We start from the raw sequence: 24135 nt of genomic DNA on the forward strand, positions 1-24135 counted from the left end.
TTTATAATGTATTTTCAATATCCTGGAGATAATTCTTCAATTCTTATGGCCACAGTAAACCCAGATAAGCTAACCTTTGAAAACAAGTGCTTTTGTTTTGGGTATAGAATTTCAGCTGCCGATTCCATGCACTGTTTTACACCCTCGCCATCTGTAAATGACTTTGATTTCTTAGCAATCTGTTCAGAAATTACAGGATAGCTAACCTTGATACTCCATCTACTTTGGGTGTTTGCCGAGTGAACGAGGTTTTTCTCTAGTTTTCTCTTTAAATCTCGTACCTTATCCAATCAAATCTGACCTTGTATTGCATCCATCCTGGAGGTGTGTTTGGTGTCATAAAGACACTACGGTTTACTGGCCTTGGCTGACAGGGGTGCCATACTTGCTTTGCCTCTATAAAAATTCCCTACTAAAGCCAACTTCAAGTTGCCAACTAATCACCATTTGTTATCGTAGTTTGAAGTATAAATACGTTTAAAAATCACCAAAAGATGCAATGTTCTGAGCTCTTTGTTCAAAAACTGAAATCGTTCTGAGGACCACTAAAAATTACGTTAAAGATCACTGCAATAAATGAACTAACATTTTAAAAACTGTTGAACTTTATTGTAAAACGCCTTAGAATATATTTTTACAAACTTACAGCTATATTTAAAAAAATGTATTATAATAAAGCTTACATACCAAATCTATATTAAATAGTAAAAATGGTCTCCGATCTATTAATACACATAATGTTAAATTTGTTAAAAGAACTGTAAAACGTATAAAATTACCAACTATTTATTGTACTAACAACATTTTTACAATGTATATTAGCTGTCCATTAAAATGCAGATAAACTATTATTTTACATTAAAGTAACGGTAATAATATTATAAATCATCGTTAAAATATCTTGTCCCAACTAGTTTAATAATATTAATAAGTATAAAAGATATTCACAGATAAAATCATCTGAAGTCTAACTAGCAACAGCATTTATGAAAAAAATGGCATGTGGATAAATTAATCGTGCCTTTTAGTTTATTACTTACTTTATTATTTATTACTAGTTTTGTTTAAAATAGAAGTACTCAAATATCAGATCTTAACTTGTATAAAAAGGGACAGCCTTATGATAACATAAACATTATATATTATAATCTACTTCAATCTCAAAATTATAATCCTGGAGTGGATTTAATTATTTTATTTTATTCTTCAATACAAGATGTAATGGCATCACTTACTTACAAACATTAACAAAACTTTGGTTATCACTTTGAAAGTTATATCAATTAAATTATAGATTAGTGTTTTAAAGTTATCTTAACTACATAAATAATAAATTATGATTTATTGCTTATTTAACTTCCTGTTAAATTACATTTTTACTTAATGTGTGTTATGCTGTTTACTACTATCATACTTTTGTTTGGAAATAATTTAGTTAATAACATTATGTCTTTTAAAATTAAAAAAATATATACTTAAAAGATACACATTCAATTACGAAACCTAAATACGTACATTAGACATGTTGTTATTTTTAAATACTGTATAAAGAACAGGGACATTATTATAAAATATTACATAAAATGCGAGGGAAACATTTAAAAATGTCTAACCATAATATGGTACAGTAAATCAAATATTTTTTATCTGAGCAAGTATCAGTCTAACTAAACACATTAACTGTTATAGGTAATAAACAAGTATATACCATTCACAATCAATGTGACAGAAATATAAATTCTAACTAACCAAAGTCAAACATTTTTGTAAATTATAAAGGCTTGCTTGAATTTACAAAAATAATTGTTTCATATACATTTTATTATTTTACATTTAAAAATTTACGTCCTATTAACAGATAATAGTTTTTAACATTCTTCATAATCTTATTTCATTATCTAAAAGTACATCTTTACACTTTTAATTTATGCTACATTTTTGTCAAATAATATTTATTTAATTACTATTTGCTTGTACGCTTGAAATCACTTAAAACACTACGTTAACATTTTTCCGAGTTTTCTGTTACAGTGCAAATCAAATATGGGATATTACACGGTTCTGTTGTTATTATTTCAATGCCAAATAGGGCACTGAAAAAGTGCAAAGTAGACCTGTTTGACAAATTACTGATAAATGCAAGGCACTCACGTGTATTACAGTAAGGCCTCAATCACAGTTTAGCTACAAAAAGAGACAAGTACATGATCACTTGACACAATACTAAATGTACAAACAAATTTTAAAAACTAATAACAAGGTCTTAAGTTGTGTTGCGATCAGCAAGGGTGCCTTTACTCAGCCTTGTAGCTCACGATTGTGTGCATCTTGTGAAGAGATGTTGAGAATGATCGCATCTGCAGCTCCTGAGAGTTTGCAATGAAGACTGGCTGAGTTTCATCCCATTCGTTTGGCACTTGGCAGTCTTTCTTTGTGTAGATCAGCAAATCAAATGAACCTTTATAAAAAACAAATCACTCGTGACACAGAGTATTTAATTTTAATAATATTAAAATGACTAAGTAAGGTTGATAAAAATTAGATTCTGGCTCCTCTGTCAGTAAGCACCAACAAATTAGGTACTACAATAAATATATAACAATTTAATAGACAAACAGCTACTTAACACTTTGGTGGCTTTTTCTGAGTTAATTTGTTATTGATTTATGACTAAAAAAGGCCATTGACAAGTTAATTGAATAACCCGTTTAATTTCTACCTACGACGGATGACAATGAAACTAGCGGTAACAACGGAAAAATAAATTATAGTACATAATTCACTGTTTTGCTGTTACATGACGTAGGCAAGCTGATTGCCTTACATTGTTTTAATTTCCTCAAAGCATAGCGTGTGCTGAGAATCGCGTTAGTGCAGTGATTGCGACGGAAGTTTGTGCACAACTCCTTGCTTCAAGGTTTTCTATGCCGAAAAACTACTGAAACCGGCATTTACAGTGTGTATGTGAATAATAATGCATATAATGTGTGAAAAAAGTGTAGTACCTAGATTTTATAAATATAAAAGACTTATGTTAAAATCAACAAAAAACCATCAAAAGGTGTTTGCAGATTTTTAGCTTACATTATCATTATTTTGTATATGTTTCATTTAAATTTAACCAACAACTTAACATTTTTATGTATTGTTCATTTTTAGAAAGCCATTACAAATGGTTAAGGATAAATGATTTATATTAATTACTTAGATGATATGTATTAAATATAGAACCAAATTACTACTCTAATAAGTTCAACATCCTCCTTATTTGCCAAGTGTAAAACTGTTGGGAATTGTTTTAGACTGTAAACTTACTTGGTCAGATCACATTAATCAAGTTTGTGCTAGATTATCTAGAGTGGTATTTTTGCTGAGACAACTAAAGAATTTTGTACCTAAAGAATACTTAAAAAATTCCTATTTTGCTTTTTCAATAGCATACTTTTATATGGCTTACTCTTTTGGGGAAATGGAATTGGTATTGATAGTTCTTATAATACAAAAGAAAGCAATAAGAATTTTAACAAACTCAGAAAGAAATACTAACTGTAGACCTTTATTTATTCAAGAATCGATTCTTACTGTAATAAATCTGTATATATACACAAGTTTAGTTTATGTAAAGACAAAGTTAAATGATTATGTTCTCAGAGGTCATGTGCACTCTTATAATACAAGGAACAGGAATTTAATAGACACAAATTACTGTAGGTTAAGTAAAAACCCAAAAGAATTTTGAATATATGTCCATTACTTTGTTTAATAAACTTGACCGCAAGGCAAATACAGTAGAGCTGAAACAGTTTAAACATGTTGTTTTCAACTGGCTGGTAATAAATCCTTTCTATTCAATCAATGAGTACCTGAACTGTAATTATGTAGACTGTAAGTTTTAAATAGGCCTAATTAATAATGTTTTTTAATCTAAATTTTATCTTGTTATTTATTTTATATAGTTTTATAATTATTGTTAACTATTTATTTGTTATTTTTTACTCCCTAATCACTCAACATCTGCTGTTTTTAATTGTTATGTTTTAAACATCCTTGTTATTTGTTATTTAATATAACTTATTGTGGCTCTTGTATGCTTCGTATCTGAATGTTAAATAATATGTTCTGACTTTGTAATGGATCATGTTGATGTTGTTGGTAGCTCAGTAGGACAATCTATGTTTGTTTTTTTCTTATCTCATTATAATGCCATATGTTTATTATTGACAATGTCCATTGCTCACAAGGCTTAAAGACAATAAATATATTCTATTCTATTCTATTCTATTACTATTATACAGCTTAAGTTTCGATTAAGTTAGTATGTTTATGTACAGTATATTTGTGAGGTCTTGAGGTTATGTTGTCTTTTTAAAACCATTTTTTAACTACAGGCTTTCTAACTCCAACCTCAAGTTCCAATTATAGTCTCTCTGGGTTGAAAAATTCTAGGTAGTATGTCTACTATACATCTTGATAATCTATTTTTACTAGAACAAAATTATACTGCATACTTACAAGGGCAATCTAGAAGAGGAAGAAAGCTAACGGTTGAACAAATCTGTCTCAAAACGTCACGAATTTCTTTCTGAATCACTTTAAGATCCTTTTTGCCAATTATTTCACCCCCTTCTGTGGCAGATCCTTCTGGTTTCTCATACTCCAATTTGAAGTCCCACCTCTCCAGTACTTCCTTCGTGTTTACATTTGCAATTACCAAAGACATTTTATTCACTTGTTCATTGAGTAACCAATCTGTGAATTTAAAAAACAAATAACATTATATATAACTCAACTTCACTGGCCTACTATAACGTTAAAGAACTTTTTAGTTTGGAAAATGTATAATAAAATTAATCATTTAATTGAAATAACACACTATATTATTGTATTGCTATACGACTATCACCATTACCAGTTGGTGTATTAAGTTAATTGAATTTAATTTTGTTAGTAATATGGATATACAGGCTTAAAAACATGATCCATAATTCATTAAGTACATTGAGAACACACCAACTATATTACTAATAACTTTTTATTTTTGTGAGTCCTTTCAATAGCAAGGCTATTTTCATCAGACATAGTGAACCCAAGTTGCTATTATGACAATCAGATAAGAATGAGAAGACTATTGCATTATCTTAGACTATTGTTTGTTGTAGACTAGTATCTCAAAACTTTCAGTATTGAGTGATCCTCAATAGTATTAACTGTGGGAGATCATTGATAGTCACTTTGATGATCTTGTACAAAACACTGATGACTATATAATATAAGCTGCCTCATGTGTCTTGCATACATATAAAGTCCCTAAATTGAATACATTTTTATTTAGTATATCCAAATTTATATATATATATATATATATATATATATATACTGTATATATATATATATATATATATTCTGAACTCAAGAATAATAGCCCAGTCTTTTTGGGGATGATATTTTCTTTTTGTAAAAAGAATTTGTAAATGTTTGTTTTTACTTTCTGCTGAATTAAGGCTGAGAATGTTTAAACATTTTTCCTATTCTATGCACATATAATTGAAAATTTATTTACTTGAGATGGGAACTTTCTTTTATACCTATAAAATCAAGAAAACTACAAATTTTCAAAAGTTTGTTTTACATAAAATTATTTTTCTTTGTATTAATAATAATAATTTATGGATACTCCATTGGTGAAATTCACCTTCTTAGGCTCAAGGTCCTAAAATTTCGCACCCACTCCTCCTTAAAAACTAGTTTGTGACTATAAAAATGAGAAAATCATTAGAGCATTCCAAAATAATCAATATAAGACATGTTACTAGTGTTATAAAATCCTTAATAACGTCAAAATTCAAGTCATATTGATAGCATTTTTGCAATTGTATTTAAAACTAGGCAGAAGTTATAATTTTCTAGTTTGCAAGCTCCACTTAGTGAGCATATTGGTAAATTCGCTACTGAAATAATCTATGTACAATAATATTTATTTTTATTTATGAAGTTCGTAATTCTGAGCAATTACTTGGTCAACCCCAAACTTTTTTCATATTTTACTATGGTCATAAGGATGTTCTCAGAAAGCAAGAAATATATAATTCAAGCCCCGCAAGGCCGTCCTACAGGTTGCCAAGTGATAAGAAGGTTCAAAGTCTACGCGATAACAGTGGCTTGCGGGAGATGCGCGGAAGGCCAGTTGTGACAGTACCGTTATGGCTAGTGGTTCCTCCGATAATCCTTTTTTATGTGACGGGTGTGAAAACACGTTACTTAGTTTCACGGTTTCAAATGAAGATCAGGAAAAGTTCAAACGTTTTTTGTACGCACACAGCGTTTTGCAACGCACCAAAGTTTGCCCTCTAGAATTTGATATTTTACTGATATGTACTATCTCGAGGAATGTTTTTCTTTTCGTTGACATCAGTGCTGCCGAACCCCGCGCTGATGGCCAGAGGCACTCGTCTCAATGCGATAACAACTAATTAATTTGTAGCTCAAAATTTAAGAAAAACATTGTACATTTGGATCAAAATTCTGCTCATTTCAGTATTATTTTTCATTTACGTTAACTTTCCGGGGCCTAAATTATGTTTTTTAATTTCACATACATCTCTAGATTATCGTAGTAAAATATGAAAAAGTTTGGGGTTGACCAAGTAATTGCTCAGAATTACCATGAAGTTTTTATACAAAAATATTAAAGAACAGAAAATACTTAATAAGCATTATTAAACTTAAATCTTTAATTTGATTTTTTGTATTTTCTAGCATTTGTCTTTAAAACAATATTTTTCATGTTTAGCAGGCAGTTTTAAAAATGGTACACTTGACAAAGACATTTAAGACAAAATTAATATACAGTAAAAAATTAACATGTTCCATAGTCTATTGACTTCCATAGTCCAAGTTCTAACTCTCTAATCGAGATATCAAAGGTTCAACACTCAAGGAAGTCACAAATTTTAGCCAAAGAGTTTGTCCTATTTTCCCATAAAAAGCAAAAACAAATGGACAAGCAGCAAATATAATCACATTAAATACAATAATTTCACAATTAATTCTTGTTAAATCCAATTTATGAAAAGAAAAAGATTGTTCCTTTGATAGTAGATCTATGCACATAATTTAGAATGAAGAGGAAAACAACATAAAGGGAAAAGAACTGAAAAAAATGTGCTCGGGTCCAAAAAGAGATTTGATCCTGGGACATCTCTAATACATATTTTAAGTACAACCTTAGACTGTGCAGTTAATTGCTCTGCCATTAATATGCTTGTTACATACAAGGGCATAGCCAGCGAGGGGGTCCGGACCTCCCAAATTTTCAACTTTTTCAATTACTTTTTTAGAAAACTATTATTATTATTTAAATATAAATAATTCAGTATTACTGACAAGTAAACTTTTTAAGTAACAAAATGGGGCCTTACTCTCTATTCACAACGGGAAATTGTCTAGACCCCTCCAACATTTTTTCCTGGCTACGATCTTGTAGCCTGTTGAAATTAATAATTAATATTATATCTTATTATAACTCAAAAATTTGATAACTAACCTTTGATCTGACCCAATACACTCTTGAGAAATCCAATGATCTTATCATCTGTTGAAACCAAAATGGAAAGCCCAAAGTGTTCTTCAGTATTAAAACTTTCAGGAGGGTAGATTCCCCTTTGAAACAATATGCTATTGATGCCATAATCTGAAACAAATTTGATAATTATTTTAAATAATATTAATGTTATCATGTTAGCAAATGTCTATCATTATATGCTACAAAAAACAGAAATACAATGTTTCAAAAACTTGTAACTGCCCTCTTCTCAGGTGTCAAATCCTAAAACAAGGTTATACATCTAACTTTACATATGATTTTTACTTAATTATGTCCTGTCTACCGTTATGTATACTTGTAAATTTATCACTCTGTTAACCTATTATTTGTGTAGCTCTTAACTAGTATATTATTTAAATATTATATGCAATTGAAAATTATTACAGTTTATACTGTTTTTTTAATATCAATACCTTGAATTTGAATAATAATTTAATAAATAGCGCTCCACCAATCTAGCTAGTCTTAGCTTCAAGAGTCAATTGTTCATCAACTACCCCTACATACTTCATGATTTCTTATGTTCAATTTATTTAGGTCAACTTGCTATTATCTATATATTAAACTTTTTTTAATGCAAATATATTATTTTAAATGTATTATATAATTTTTTTAAGATTTCTAGTGTACTTTTAGAAAAATAAAATCATTAGACCCAATAACATTTTTAATAACAATCTATTTACCCATTCACAGTAACATTGTCAAAAACTAGAAGAATTTTTTGAGACAAGTAAGACTTTTATATTAAGGTTTTTACAGTCAGCCGCGTCTAAAACATTATTAAAATTAATAATATCACCTGGGCAAACATTCCAAACCACATTTAAAATTATAAATCGTAATACATTATTGGTAATATTCGAAATCTTATGCGTTTGAAAATAATACTTCATGAATGTAGACTTTTGAGGTCAATGGGTTTATTTTCTACAAATAACAAAATGACTGTCCCAATACCCAGGAGTAAGGCTGCAGCTCGCTTACCAAGAGGTACACAGGCGTCCTACAGTGTGTCAAGTGGTTCACAAAGTCCTGAGACAGATGCTCATGTGGTGTCGATACAAACCCTCCGTATCCAGCGGCCTACTCGAATACATATAGAAGTAGGTGTCAGACAAAATTGTAGGAGCAAACTGACTAGCAATACTTGCTTCTGACAGTTTGCTCCTCCAGTGTGCATCCAGACAGTGTTAAAGGCAGCCTAGCATGAACATAACGACATGCTAGCCCTGTCCGCTTTGACTGGAGAGCTGGCTTTGAGAGGAGAGAGTACAGAGCTGGCCTCCCTTTAATTCAAGGTGACATGCTGAGATATAGTGCCTGCTATCCCTCCTCATGATTCTCGACAGGAGGAAGCCCCTGTTGCCAACCGTACCCATCCTGAATACCCAAAATCATTCACCATATAGCTACAATCAGAAAAAAAAACACGTGTCATTAGTGTATTATTTTTTTTAATTTTATTGTGAAGCAATTATCCAACTGTTGTGTTTACTTTTGTTCAGTATTAAATTGTGCATTTTTTGTATAGAATACATTTTTAATTCTTGATAGATTTAACACACACATCAATACATGTCATGGACGGATAACAAAATAAAGTGAATAAAAACATTTCTTGTTACGTTATTTAAGTAGTTTAAGACCACATAAACAGAAATTATGGTGTGTTAATATTTTTGTTTAGTATTATTTAGTTATTTCTTTAAAAAATGACATTCAAGACTTCAAATTTAAATATTTATATTTTCACAAAGTTTTAGAAAAAATGACACCAGTTAGAGGGTTAACTACCTAAAAATTAACAATTGGATTGGATTTATAAAAAGCAATAATTTAATGAAGAATAAAATGACTATTTAGGCTATGTATATTTATAAAATGTAACATGCAAAACAGTGTTACATGTAACATTTAGTTACGTTTTACCATGTTAAAGGATAAAAGTCTCTGACACTTTGTGAGACAAATGATACATGTACATCGCCATTACACTAGCGGCTATTACTCAAAATAACATACACATTATTTTACTTAGTTCAAATTTAGAACAATAATGCTGAACTGAATTACGTTATAGGCTTTTAAGATCGTATAGTAGTGAAGTTATATTTTAAAATGTAAAAGAAATGTAGGTATTTAATATTATAAAAAATAATAATACTTTAGTTATATTTTTATAACCATACTAGCGGGCCCGGCGCGCTTTGCTGCGCATTTCAATAATTTTTTGCAAAAGTTGCCCGCGGCTTCGCACGCAAATTTCCCGTTGAAAACAGTACACTATATTCACTTATTCTTTTTCTATCACATTCTAAACATTGCTGAGATAATTGATAGTCGTTCCATCGTGAGCCTCTTGGGCGTATTATGAAGGTATGTACCATATTCCTGCCTCTATCTAGCTGTTACCCACGGCTTCGCACGCAAATCTTAAGAACCGAAGTCCTTATATTACTTAGTAAATTTTTTTTTTTTACTATAATAAATTTTAGATTAAATTAGTTATATCTCCGATGCCACGATTGAGCTTGCTTTGTTGTCTTGATCGAGAGAATATGTACACACGGAGTTTTGAGAACCATACTTCTGTCAAAAAAAAACAACTAAGGTTGATTTTATAACATTCTTTATATTTGTAGCCAACGTAAGATAGTAATTATGATATCTGCATTACTCTTCTGATCTGATCAAGCATGAGCATGGTTTATATTAAATAAATATTGCAGTTAAAGGTGAATTTTTACGTCAAATTTGAATTGTATTATCTGGATAGTAAAGTCTATGGTTAACAGTGATTGCAAAAACAGTTTAAACAAAATTTGTCGTTTCTCTTAAGCTTACTCTATGCTTTAAAACTATAAGTGTAATATATGTTTACAAAGAACAGCTGATTAAAAATTTGAAAAGACGTTAACATATGTTTGCTGCAATGCATTTCTTATGGGTATTTCTGTAACCAGTGGGGCGGAATCCTGAATCGGGAAAAGGGATGGGCATAGCTTATAAACCTTCTCCGTGGAAAAATACATATACGTACAAATTTTCATCATGATCGGTCCAATAGTTCACGATTCCATAAAGGACAAACATACAAACATTCATTTTTATATATATAGATAAAACAAACCTCTCTACAAAATTATAGCCAATCTGCAAAGGTATTTCGCATGTACCGATGACGTCAAAACTATATTAATTTATTAGAAAGTCATAGTTGGTTTGATTCCAACTAAAATAGTACATGATAAATATATTCATTAAATAGTGTCAAAAAAAGTCTTCCAAGTGCGATATTTGTAACTTTGTGTATTGACTTATCTTGCAACGAAACACTAATTTGATTTCCACCTTTAATTCTAGTATTCATCTCATCACTACAAACTGGACACTTTGGGTTTAAAAGGAACAAGACCATTATCTTGTAGCCATTTGAAACATTGTTCAATATTTAAAAATATATTTAACACAAAAGAGCATGTTCTCCACCCACCATTGTTCTTGCCAATGCCATTACTCACTACACAAATTATTCTAATGATTTTACTTTGTTTGAATTAACTTAATTTTAAACAATATTATTTTGTAAAATAAAAACAGCTGGCAATTATTAATTATGAATATCTATAGGTCAAATGTTTGTTTATATTCAATAGTTTATGATACTATTAATAGATAGCTGATATGATTGTCGTCGTGGCCGCTTAGTATACAACCCATAGTTTTGGTACCGCAGAGAAGTGCGCCTGCCTGGGGAGAATCCTTTCCTCCATTTCCACAAAAGCAGTTACTCAATGATATCTGGACAAGCTGTTAAGTACTGTAAAATATCTGAAATGTATATGTCAAGGTTAAAGTTTGTTTTGTAATATTTAATGCTATTGTTAAATTACTTTTGTTGCTTTAATGTGTTAATCTCGTTAATGTTTTATAATTCTTGTTGCGTACTATTACTGTACAATATCGAATTTCGGTAATATACCGGCCGGGGTAGGGTACGCTAAGCGGACTCAGTCTTTTACATTGATATTACTCAATTATAACTTTCGATATAACTAGGCCTAACCGATACTGATTTTGAACAATAACTAACTTGTAGGCTATCAACTATAAATACTTTTTCATATAACAAACGTATTTTCTTTTATAGATAATAACAGACCGTCGATAGCTCGTGGAGAACCATGAAATGAAGTTTAAAAAGTGGCATATCAGTCGAACTGCTTGCAGATCATCTCTGTGAGTATTTGTGCAGAAGAGAAGTGCAGTTTTCTAGAGAAGATGCTTCAACAACTTCTCGAAAACGGTTAATCATTGCTATTAATACAGGAGAAAACATATAAATAATTAAGCATATTTCGTATTCCCTGTAATAGCCTAAAAGTTTTTATGTTATCATTTCATTATTATTTGAGTTTTTCTTATTTCCAGTTCTAATAGTTTGTGATCGTTAGAGCTCATTTATTATTTACAAGATTTATCACTACATGTGTTGTATTAGTTATTTTAATTTAAAATATGTTTGTGATTATGGCTATGGGGTCCTATTCCGTTAATTCACCACCAGAGGCATTAATTGTGGAAAATACATTATGTAATTAAACAGAAAGGAGAAAAAAACACAACATAAGGAATTTAAGATATATTTATATCCTTGTTATGAAATTTTTAAGAAACACTTAGCTATAGTGAAAAACTTAAACCACACTTATAAAAAGGGATGTAAATTAAAGACACCATATTTAAAAGTTTTCTATAATTATTGGGGTGGCATGAAGTGGGAGATGTGCTCAAACATCTTTTCAAAAAGGTTTTTGGGTCCATATTTTTTGTGCCACATATACTCGCATAAGTAGCTTTGGACGAAATGTACCCCACTGCCTCTTATTGCACGATTTAACTTTAGACCACATATTTTCAACTGTATTAGTGTGGGCAAAAGTCTAGGGGTCAACAAAATTGATTGAGTGGTTGACCGTCATGTGATGGTAATTAGCTTAAAGTCCGTTGTAGGCACGCCTTTGATCAGTTATAATAGTTGTTCCCGGAGCGACATTTTCAATAATGATGAGCAATAAAGTTCGAGCTGTTCTGTTAGGGACGGCACAAGAAAACATTCCTTTGTTTCCCTACAAATCCCACCCAAAACCCACTGTTCGGAAACAACCTACCTCTGTTATACTTTCTTTTACTGAAGCAACTTTCATCAATCTCAACGGTAGTATTAGGACCCCCAATAATTACATTGTTGGTCATTACAGTGTACTCACAGACCTCCCGCATATACATATTCCAATCTACAACTGTATTATGGTTCATGTGTAGTTCGTCTTCACAAAAGTATATTCCTTGCTCCAACAATATATGAATAGAATTATCGTTTTGTACTAAAAAAAAAAAGGAAAAAGATTATCGTTTCCTGTTAAAAAAGTATCCACTCGTACAGGTTTATATTCCCGACACTCGTGTTTGGAACACAACCAACGGTCTTGAGTGTCACTGAGCCGTAATGTCATGTCATGTTTATTAGTACACAACCTCGGGTTGTATTAGTACAAACACCAGTCAATTGCAAAAACCGCACTGCCTTTTTTTTACTGTCGCACTCACTAGCAAGCCGTAACATATTCATACTTGTGGAGACACAGTGATTGACTGGACTGGCCACCGGGCGCAAGGTTGCTTATCTTTATTGCTAAGCGATAAGATAAGGCTTGCAAGCTTCTTAAAGGATCAAAAAGAACCGGAATGAACATTCCAAAGTGCGTTGAACATTTCTGTAACCGTATTTAATATTGTTAGTGGTGGTGAATTAACGGAAAAGAGCCAGCTATGGATATGTTTATATGATTTATAAACGTCTATTCGATAAATGAATATTAAGTATCGATGATTGTACTAATCTATATAAAAAAAACTGGACCCCCTTATTGTACTTACCCATATACCGAACTGTTTGATAACAATCAAATAACAAGAGCGTAGGTTACTGTAAGTCGGTAATTGTCACATTAAGGGCCGGAGCGGCAAAATACGAGTTTTGCGTTATTAACTTATTGGAATCATCCTACAGAACAAAAAAATATAAGGTTTGACGGGGTGGAAATGAGAAATAACGAAGTTCTAGAACATAAAAAAATGGAACAACTGTTCAAGCGCGGAGTAATATTTCCATGTTCTACATCCACATCGGGCATCACATGACCTTTTGTGACCATGATTCAACCTCGTGATGACGTCATCGAATGCGGCACCATCTTTGCTAACGTAAATTAAAAATAATACTGAAATGAGCAGAATTTTGATCCAAATGAACAATGTTTTTCTTAAATTACGAGCTACAAATTAATTAGTTATTATCGAGTTGAGACAAGTGCCTCCGGCCATCAGCGCGGGGCAGCACCGAATGTGCTGCCCCGCACTGATGTCAACGAAAGAAAAACATCCCTCGAGATAGTACAGTACCTATCAGTAAAATATCAAATTCTAGAGGGGCTGATCAGAAATATAAATTGAATTGTAATGGAAAGGCAATTATGTACTGTGTAAAAAAACTTAATAAATCATGAATACCCCTAATATGAATACGTATATAAATGGACATTAATAGAGAACACTTACCATTAGTGTCTTCCACACAATGTACAGAAACTTTGAAATAACCTCGGTTCGGTCGAAACGTAACCTCTTAACATGCCCGACAAAACACTCCGACACACCAATTCACTACGATTGGTTGAACTAGTGGCTGGTTGATCCATAATAGTCACGCACTCACTCGATCCAACCTACAGTACAAGTTATCTCTGACTTCTGCCCTAGAGCGCTCAGATAACAGATACGCTATCAGTCTCACCAGCAGATAATATTTACAGATATCCAGACACAGCACACAAACAGAACATTAAAACATTAAGAACTTAACTATTTAATGTATATACCCTCTAAAATCATGTTATTTGCCATTTGCACCCCCTAAAACCATATATATTTTTTGTTCAGGAGGACGAGCAGAATACGTTGATAACGTCAAATTCGTGATTTGCCACCTCGACCTATAATCTTATAATTTCCTATAAGTCTCCCCTATAGCTGAGTGAGACATGTACAGTCCTGAGGACAGCTATAATATACCTAAAGACACCCCTAAAATCAATGTGTTAGGTTAAATGATACCATTATTTCAAATGAAATAATTGAAGAAAAGAGGTTATCCCTATATTCAACTCATAGTGGTAACTCAGAAATACTTTATATATGTACTTCTTTCAGGATGCAATTTTACATCTTTAAATTTTTAAATTCCATGTGATACACAACTATATATAATGTTTTACTTACTCAGATAATCTACAACTAACTCAACAGAGCCTTTAAGAGTAATGGTGCTCCGGGTTTGCTGCTCTGAACTTGTCATTGCGAATGAAGTCAATTTCAATTATTATAAATTAAATTAATACAACTACAAAGTATAAACAAATTCAGTTCAGAGTTTGATTCAAATATTCAAACTGAATAGTCTATCATAATTCAATTCCACCAGTCCAAGTTCAGCGGACGAATCGCAACGTTTCGTTCTTTCGGTCCATTTTTAATCTTTATTTTAGCCATTGGTTTAAAATCTATAAGGCCTATAACAAAATAACATTATTACCATAAATAATACATATAAATTACAACATATCAATTTTTACTGGAATGTTGTTGTTCTACTTTCGTGAATTAAAACCAGTAAATACACTATTAAACTAATGTACATAACAAATTAAATGGAACATAACAACAACAACAACTGAAACAATTCTGAAAAATAGAACAACACATTATTATATGAAAATAAATCAAACGTGAAAGCTATTGAAATGTTAGAAAAATCACTTTTCAGAATTATTTCTGTTACAGTTTTATATTAAATTGTTCTATTCGATCGTTTACATATAAAAACAATCGAGTAATGATTTTGAACAAATTCGTTTTTACCAATCATTAAAATTCTCTAACTATTTTTCGTAGTGAATAGAATTATGTCAATGGCTACCGGGCTCGTTGAAGATTCTTCCATAAACAGTTTTGAATTGGTTTAAGGCAAAAGCAACTGGGAAAATGGAGGAAACTCCATTCTCAAGAATCAAATTATCACGGCCTGATCAAGAATCGAGGGATACTTTCAGCAGTTATCATTCAGTGTCATCATTCAAAAACAACAACAAAAAGATTTTAGTAGAGCCCTCACACTCTGCCAGAGAATTTCAATTCGCGAATAGAAAGATGAATACTTGCAGAGGTATTTACAATATGGCTTGGCACCATTTCTCGGGCCTTTTCAATGAACATGGGATGATGAAAACTCATACTTCAACGCTACCAACAAAAAGCTTTGCGAATTAGACAAATGTGACATATTCGTCGATGGAGATTTCTTACTCCATAATGGGGTTTGAGATAAAATATATGCCAGACAGTTGTCAAATTCATGAAGGTTCACAATCCAGGCAAGACCCTCAGTACTGTTTGTTTCTTGGCTGTTACCAGAATTCTTGCAACATAAAATAAGCTGAATATGAGCACCGATATCGATTGAAGAAAAGTTGCAAAATCAACTCCTTGCAAATCCTTGAGACAAAATTAACAAGAAAGAATGTACTCTTCCATTCTTTAAAGTAATGTTGTCTCCAAATTGAAGCTGATTCATTTACTCTCTTGTATTTCAACTGGAAGGTAACGCAATTACTATTAAACAAGAAACAGACGATCCTGATATGTTAATGATCATAATAGTCATTGGTAAGTTAACAAATTCACAATCAGTTGTCATTGAGGAGGACACAGACCTTACAGGCCCTCTACAAAAAGATCATATTGATGAAACCGCACAAAGTGAAGGTTCCAACTTGTCTGTATTCTACCGTTGAGTTACTGAAGCTTGGATAAGATATCACATTAGCCAACATTTTGCAAAGATAAACTTTGATATGATAAACTGCTAAAGAAGGATGGTAATAGCATATGTTGGTAAAGTTTTCAAAAGTCTTAACCACTCACAAGCAGGTTAGAAACCAGTGCAATAATCATAGTTATCATATAGTCATCTTTATTATCCTTAAACACATTACATGCAATAGATGTAGTCAAATTATATATGTAATCAAAACAGTAAGTACTTAAAACTAAGTAATGATATACAAGTCACCTAAATTAGTAAAATGATAACAATATTGACTTTCTCTCTCAGCACAACTACTTCCAGGCCAGAACATGTACCCCAGCAGACACTTAACTTCAAAAATGCAATGTCGAAACGGTCATTCGCTGGCTTCGAAGAGTTGACTACCAAACAATGAGCTGACAATGCAACATAGAAATGCTATTCATGGACTTTTCCCATCGGCTCCAGAATGTAATTTGTCTCAACATCCCTCTGGATAAACCGCGGATCCAGCTTCCCACCATGGTTCACTAATGAGTTAAAGCAATTAGTAATTATGAAGGTTCTACACAAGACATACAAGTCAACGTTAAACTTAACCGACTACTATCGTTTTGGTATGTTTCGAGTACGGTGCAAGGCTCTAGCAGAGTAATGTCACAGAAAATATATTCACCACGTTGAATCCATAATCCCAGCTAACATTAACGCTTTCTGATCTCATGTGAACAACCCGAAGAAAAACTCTAATTATTACACACCACTTCTTGAGTACAACCATGAAAGTGCAAAAGATCCCACTAGCCAGTGTAACCGTAAACAGTTCTTTTCAACAGTCTTTCAGGAGCAATACCCAAGGATTCTTGATTTCGTCTTCAATTCCAGCATTCTAGCTGCGTGGTCACTCCTACTCAGGTTGAGGAAAAATTATTATCTGGTCCAGTCCAGATAATATACCTCTAAGTGTCCTCGAGCATTGTGCTCATGCATTGTTCCCTCACCTGGCGATTTTATTTAATGCCCTTTTATCTAATGGAATTTTTACTACCAATCTCAAGAACACCTTTCTTGGTACCAATTTTAAAATCTGGAAACCGGAGTGATGTTTCAAACTACAGGCCAATTGCTTTACTACCCACCACGACCAAAGCCTTTGAAGCACTTGTTCTGGACGAATTGGCTTTTGCGTTGAAAAATGTCATTATACCTAAAGAACATGGATTCCGTAGTGAAAAATCAACAGTGACAAATCTAGTTGGTATGGAGGACTACATATTTTCTGCTTTCAGAATGAGAATGCAAGTTGAGCGCATATATCTTGATTATTCAACGGCGTTCGATACACCTCCTATTTGCTGATGATCTCAAGATATTCAGTAGAATCGCCACTGCAGATGATTGTATTCAGTTGCGAAATTCCCTTGCTACCGTCGAGTTGTAGAGTGCTGAAAACTGTCTAAGAATCGATGCCGAGAAATGTGCTGTCCTCACATTCTCACGGGCGCAGAGTTATTCACGCACGATTATGTCTTATATGATTCCAATTTGGGCAGGATTGATAGTATCAAGGACCTTAGTGTTGTGGTGTCTTCATCTTGAAATCCTGCGGGAAATATACATTATGTTTCCAACAAAGCATGCCAACAGCTTGGGTTCATCTTCAGGTCGTCCCGAGACTTTACTTCACCTTCTACTCTGATCACGATCGACAAGACATTAGTGCGCCCAATATTGGAGTACGCATCTGTTGTCTGATGCCCCTACATGATACACACTGATCCTTTGGATACAATTCAATTGAGGTAGGTGCGACTGGTTGGGACACGCATGGGCTTCCGTTACTCTGAAGTACCAATTAATGAACTTATGAACTTCAACTCTGCTTTGGACTTGAGACTCTTGGTCAACGGAGATCAATTCTTGACCAGATGTTCCTCTACAAATCTCTAAACGCACTTATTGATTGTCCGGAGATTCTAGACTTCATTGATTTTAAAGTGCCAAGAGGAACTCGATCGACGTGTCTTTTTGCTAAACGATTCGATCCCACTACTTATGGTCAACACAGACGTATTCCTCGTCTTCTTAATGACGCGTTGGCAACCCGTTGGAGTTGTGGAGCAGTGCTAACATTTTCGGGCAACCGATGGAAGCGTCACACACGCCCCCTGAAGCCTTAACTTTCTTTTCTCTCTTTCCCTAGTTTAATCACTAAATTGTTCTCTTTTCTGTTAGAGTGAGAAACGTATTACACACTGACATTTTACCTATGGTTTTAGTTAAGTTTTTTGTTGTTACCCGTTTTGTAATTATTTTTTGTTCTTAGAATATTTTTTCTGTTCTTTAATTAATTTCATAAACTCATTTTAACCTCTTCTTCCTTCAAGTAGTTTTAATTAAATTAACCCTACATGTTTGTTATTTCAAAGTTTTATTGTTGTTAACTACTATATTATGTTTATTTACCTCACAATATTGTATCTAGTCTGTGTAATGGGAAACTGTTGAAATAAATAATTACATATTTATAATTAAATGCCAATTTCAGAATGTTATTACTGATTAACATTTTAACAAACTAAAAAATGCGTTGACGTAAATACTGTATCAGTACAGTTGGAGGAATTTAGCTGTGCTCGTGCAGCCCTAATACTACCCTTTCAAAAAACGAACGCTATCTGTGTGGCGGGTTGCGTTTACGTGCTAGCCGCTGAGATGAAGGCGCAAGAATCTCTTAACGACTTTAAACTCACGATTTCGATTTGCCGATTATTATTCACACATACGTTATTTTCAAAAACACGTTAAACAACAATATAACAACTGAATAACAAGGATAAGTCCTATTACTGTTATTATTTGGTATTCTCTTATTATTTAATTTACAATCACTTCAATAATATTTAATTAATTTAAATGCTAGAATATAATTTTCTAATAACAAATGTTACTTACAATGATTGTTTTTACATTGGAGTTCTTCAATTCCACTCAAGTTGTCCTCGTCTTCTGGGTCACTGTCACTGCTGTCTGTATCCGAACCAACTTGATATCTTGTCTTCGCATAGAGCTTTAGCTTGATACATAGTGAAAGATGTATTTCTCATAACCACATGATGTTGGCTTCGGCCCAAATTAACTCAATGGGATTGAGGTCTGGGTGGTAGGGCGGAAGTCGTAAGATGTCATGACCCTGTAGTTGAACAGTTTCGTCCAAGGCGTACCAGACATGCCTTGGTTTTGTATAGCTGCACAAGTTTGTAGAGTTAAACGGATAAACGGATAAACGGATATCGTCGCAGAATGGTATTCCGTTTTTTGAAAGTCACACCTTCATATCTGCTTCCTACTTTTAGAAGTAGGAGCTTTATCAATTTGTACGTTATGATAGGGCGCGTTATCGAATACTAGTACTGAATTTGGTTCTAAATGCGGTAACACTTTTTCCTTTATCCACTGCATAAAAATGTCCCCATTCACATTGTCGTGGTAGTCTCCACTATGGTTGCTTGCTTTCCATCATGTAAAAGCATTGGGCAAGAACCTTTTCTCTCCATCCGCATGGATAATTATTAGTCTCTCGCCCTTGGAAATCGGCACGTGTAACCCTTCATATGAGCCATTTGACCAAGTTTGGTTAGATACGTGAGACGATAGTATATAAGATTCGTCTAAATAAATATTATGGGGCGTCCTTTCTCCCTGTAATTTTTCAACGCTCTCAAGTATGTTATCCTCTTCTCTCGGATTTCTGGCTTTTCAATTAATAATTTCCTATTGTTTGCCGTCCTTCTCCAAATAAATTCCAGGTCCTTTAATACCCACCTAAAACTTTTCTCACAACCCTGGAAATATATTTTGTCCCATAGCGCCTCCCTCAAAAGTTTTGCAGTCGCTATTCGATGTCCTTCAACATGGAAATTGTCAACTATTCTACGTCGTTGACGGTTTTTTGTTTGGTGTAGTAAAACTTGCCTCACACATGTTACTAACCTTCAACTTGTTAAGTTCACTGTTTATTTTAGTCACAACTCGCTCTGACACTCTAGTTGCTGCAGCAGTTCTTTGGCGAGCATTTGACAACGGAATTTTAACAGTTTGATGGTCTGCCTCTTCCTTCATAAATGTATAAACATTACTCACAATTTCGCGAGCCTGACTATGAATAGGCTTTTGAATTTTGACTTTAACTCAACAGACATTATCGGTAAAAGCGAAGCACAAGGTACACTCAGCACTGTCTTAAAACAGACTGATTGTGGCGAGTGCGATGAGTTATTTGGGCCAATACGATTCCTGAAAGGAGGGTTTTAACCATGAGTCAAAGGAAATGTTTTCGGGACGCAGCGCATAATGCTACCCCGCCACCCCTCCCGCCCATCACCACACACTCCAGGTCACGCGCACAGCTAAAGTCCTCGAACTGTAAATTTAGTATATTGAAATACAGTTTGTTTTATTTTCAAAATGTATAGTGTTGCCACCACTGATTAAGGAAATGTACAGTCACCTGTTCCGTAGGGATGGGAATTTTTCTTAACAACATTTTATTGATTTACAATATGTTCAATCTGAGAAAAAATAAGTATATAGTATATTCGGAAACATCAGTCGTTCGTTTATTATAGTGCAGTCATTGAAGCATTGTTGGTCCGAATTTTTTTACTGTGAACCGAATTGCATAAAATTTTGGAATTAGGTTCATCTTACCCTTAACTTCAAAAGTGAAAATGATTTGAACTCCGCAACCACCCTGGGGGTGGTTGCCACCCCTTCTCGGGAGTGAATTTATTTTTTTCAAAATAACCTCGGATATCGATAGAAGGCCTAATTTTAAGCAAAAAATCATCTATAACGTTTTCGAAAAATCCAATAATTTTCAAGTTATTGGCAATTGAAAATTCGCAATTGTTTCACGTTTTTCATCGGTTTTTTGCAAATATCTCCAAAAATATACGTTTTTATCGAAAAATTGTATAAAGAACACAATTGTAGCAGGTAAAACAATGAATAATTTTGTTTTTTATAAAGTATTCTAAGTGCAATATTGAGCTAGATAATAAAAATCAAAGCCGTTTTTTATTTTGTCTGAAATTTAATCGATGTGGTCAATACCATCTAGCGGCGAGCAGATGCATTTTAGGCATTCTAATAAAAAAATATTTTTATAGTGCTTGAAATAAGCTTTAAAATGAGCACTATTAAAAGTCTTTTGCACGTAAAATAAGTGAGCTGTATTGCAAATAAGAGGAGCATCTAATGTTTTTTCTTTTAAATCAATGGGTTTCATAAGTGCCATTTCCACCAAAATTAAAAATTAATCGTATTCCGCCCTAGAATCAACTTTATTATGAAGAGTGTAATAGATTTTATCAGTTTGGCTGCTTCAGGACACATATTTTTAAAAAAGTCACGATTAAAAAAAATTTTAAATTTTTAAAAAAACCACCTTTTTTTCATAAATATCTCAAAAATGACGACATATACGAATAAAAGTGTAGGTATGAAAAAATGTAGGTATATTTCTGACAAAACAATTTGGATTTTTTGATTTTTCTGTAAAACAAAAATTGACGGAAATATGATTGTTTAAAGAGCGCGTGGCAGCGCAATCACAGCCTCTCTTAAGCCCTTTAACCCTTCACCATTTGAGAAAAAAGGTTTTTTACTATATATCGCAATAAAGGATGTTGTAGCTCTCTTAATTACCTTTTACAATGGTTTTTTATAAAATTGTGATAGCATGAAAATTGAAGGAGTTATGGTCAAAAAAACTTATCATATTTTTTTCTTTTTAATAACTGAAAATTTCGGAGTGTGAATATTTGGAGCAATGTGAAAGTACGCAGTATAGTAGAGACCCAAAACTATTGTAATGTGTATATATATATATATATATATATATATATATATATATATATATATATATATATATATATACATAATATGGCTCATATATTTTGGAAACGTAGGCATGAAATACCATACCAACTTTCTTATATGTATATATAACACATGTAAATGAATTTTGTATAATTCGTAAATATTTTATCCAATAAATAGCAATTTTTTACTCTAAATTAAATTATTTTTAAATAATATGTAATCATATATATTTACTGTTTTTAATTTAGGGGTAGTTTTAAGGGTAGAAAAGCTTAAGAATATGATAATCATTTTCGAGAGTGTGGAATAATATTTAATCCTTTTCATTTTATAAAAAAAAAAATGTTTTAACACATTTTTTATCAAGGGGTAGTTTTCAAGGGTTGAAAGGGGGTTAAAAATTTGATAATTATTATAGAAAATATAAAATATTACTTACTCTATACTTACATCTTTTTATATCATACCAAAGTATTTTTTGTGATTTTTTCAATTTAGGGGTTGTTTGCAAGGGTAGCAAAAATTATTTTTAATATGAGGTAATTGTGTTAAAAAACACTTTAAAATTTCACCACTTACTATTAAACATGTTTTCTAGCGATAAAATGGCTCAATGTCGATTTTTCCATTAAGGGGTTGTTTACACCCCTTAAAAAATAATAGGCGGAGTTCAGATCATTTTCACTTTTGAAGTTAAGGGTAAGATGAGGCTAATTCCAAAATTTCATGCAAATCGGTTCACAGTAAAAAAATTCGGAGGTAAGACCGTATTTTTCGCTTCAATGACTGCACTATTAGTGAGGTTATCTCCCAGACGGTAACAGGTTGTGGCAACGTTTTATTTCAGCAACTGTTGACAATTTAACATTGCGAAACGGTCGTTCGTCTATCCATTGGACAACGTTCTTTGAACAACGTTTTCCAGTGGCTGTTGCTTATAAAACATTATTGAAATATATTAAATTATTATAACACGAGATTTGTTAATGTCGTAATGTATTCAAAATTTATCTAATCTGCTTGGCCTCGTTGTTGTAATGCATTTTGAGATAATTAAAACTAATTTGGTATAATTAAGAACAAACTTTCAAAATTAATCTCATATTTGCCATCAAATTCTTTATAATTTTAATTTATATAAAAAAAATGTAACACACAATATTATTGGGCCAATGAAGCATTGCAAAATGTAATAAAACTCTCAAATATGGTTTTATTATATGACTGATTAATCACTCATATAATTTTATCGCCGATAATTAATTATACAATTAAAATTAATATGGATTCGTATTACACATCAGAATAAGTAATTAGTAAGAAATAACACGAAAATTATTTCAATTTCTTTAATTCTATAAGTGAACAATGCACACATAGTAACTTCCCACAACCACTAGATCATGAAAATAGTCAAACTGAACAATGTATTTTGTGTATTGAAACATAATTAACACTTTTGACGTGACAACGTCTTAAATTAGGTTGCGGCTCGGAGTCACTCATGAAAAAGTGTAACGCCCGGTAACGTTACGATGCCCGTCCAGTGGGTCCGCCGCCCGGGATCCGCACGGGATAAAGCAGATAACTGTGGGTCCGCCGCACGGGATAAAGCAGATAACTATGTTTATTCGTGAAAATGTGGAGTGCTTAGATTCGTCATTTACAACAACTACAACAATAAAGGTAAATAATTGTACACTGATATTTCATTATC

The 24135-nt window shown here is 32.5% G+C and overlaps 1 protein-coding gene across 1 annotated transcript; it reads right to left on the bottom strand.

Moving 5' to 3' along the window:
• Positions 1-772: 772 nt before the first annotated feature.
• Positions 773-15176, bottom strand: LOC124356723 (mitotic spindle assembly checkpoint protein MAD2A). The gene is made up of 4 exons (XM_046807896.1): positions 14948-15176; positions 7544-7690; positions 4513-4749; positions 773-2458 (listed from the first exon to the last, which is right to left on the bottom strand). Exons 1-4 carry the CDS (start codon positions 15021-15023, stop codon positions 2295-2297), a joined length of 624 nt encoding a protein of 207 aa, XP_046663852.1. The 5' UTR covers positions 15024-15176; the 3' UTR covers positions 773-2294.
• Between the last annotated feature and the right edge of the window lie 8959 nt (positions 15177-24135).

This window comes from Homalodisca vitripennis, chromosome 3 (genome assembly GCF_021130785.1).
Source record: "Homalodisca vitripennis isolate AUS2020 chromosome 3, UT_GWSS_2.1, whole genome shotgun sequence".
NCBI lineage: Eukaryota > Metazoa > Arthropoda > Insecta > Hemiptera > Cicadellidae > Homalodisca > Homalodisca vitripennis.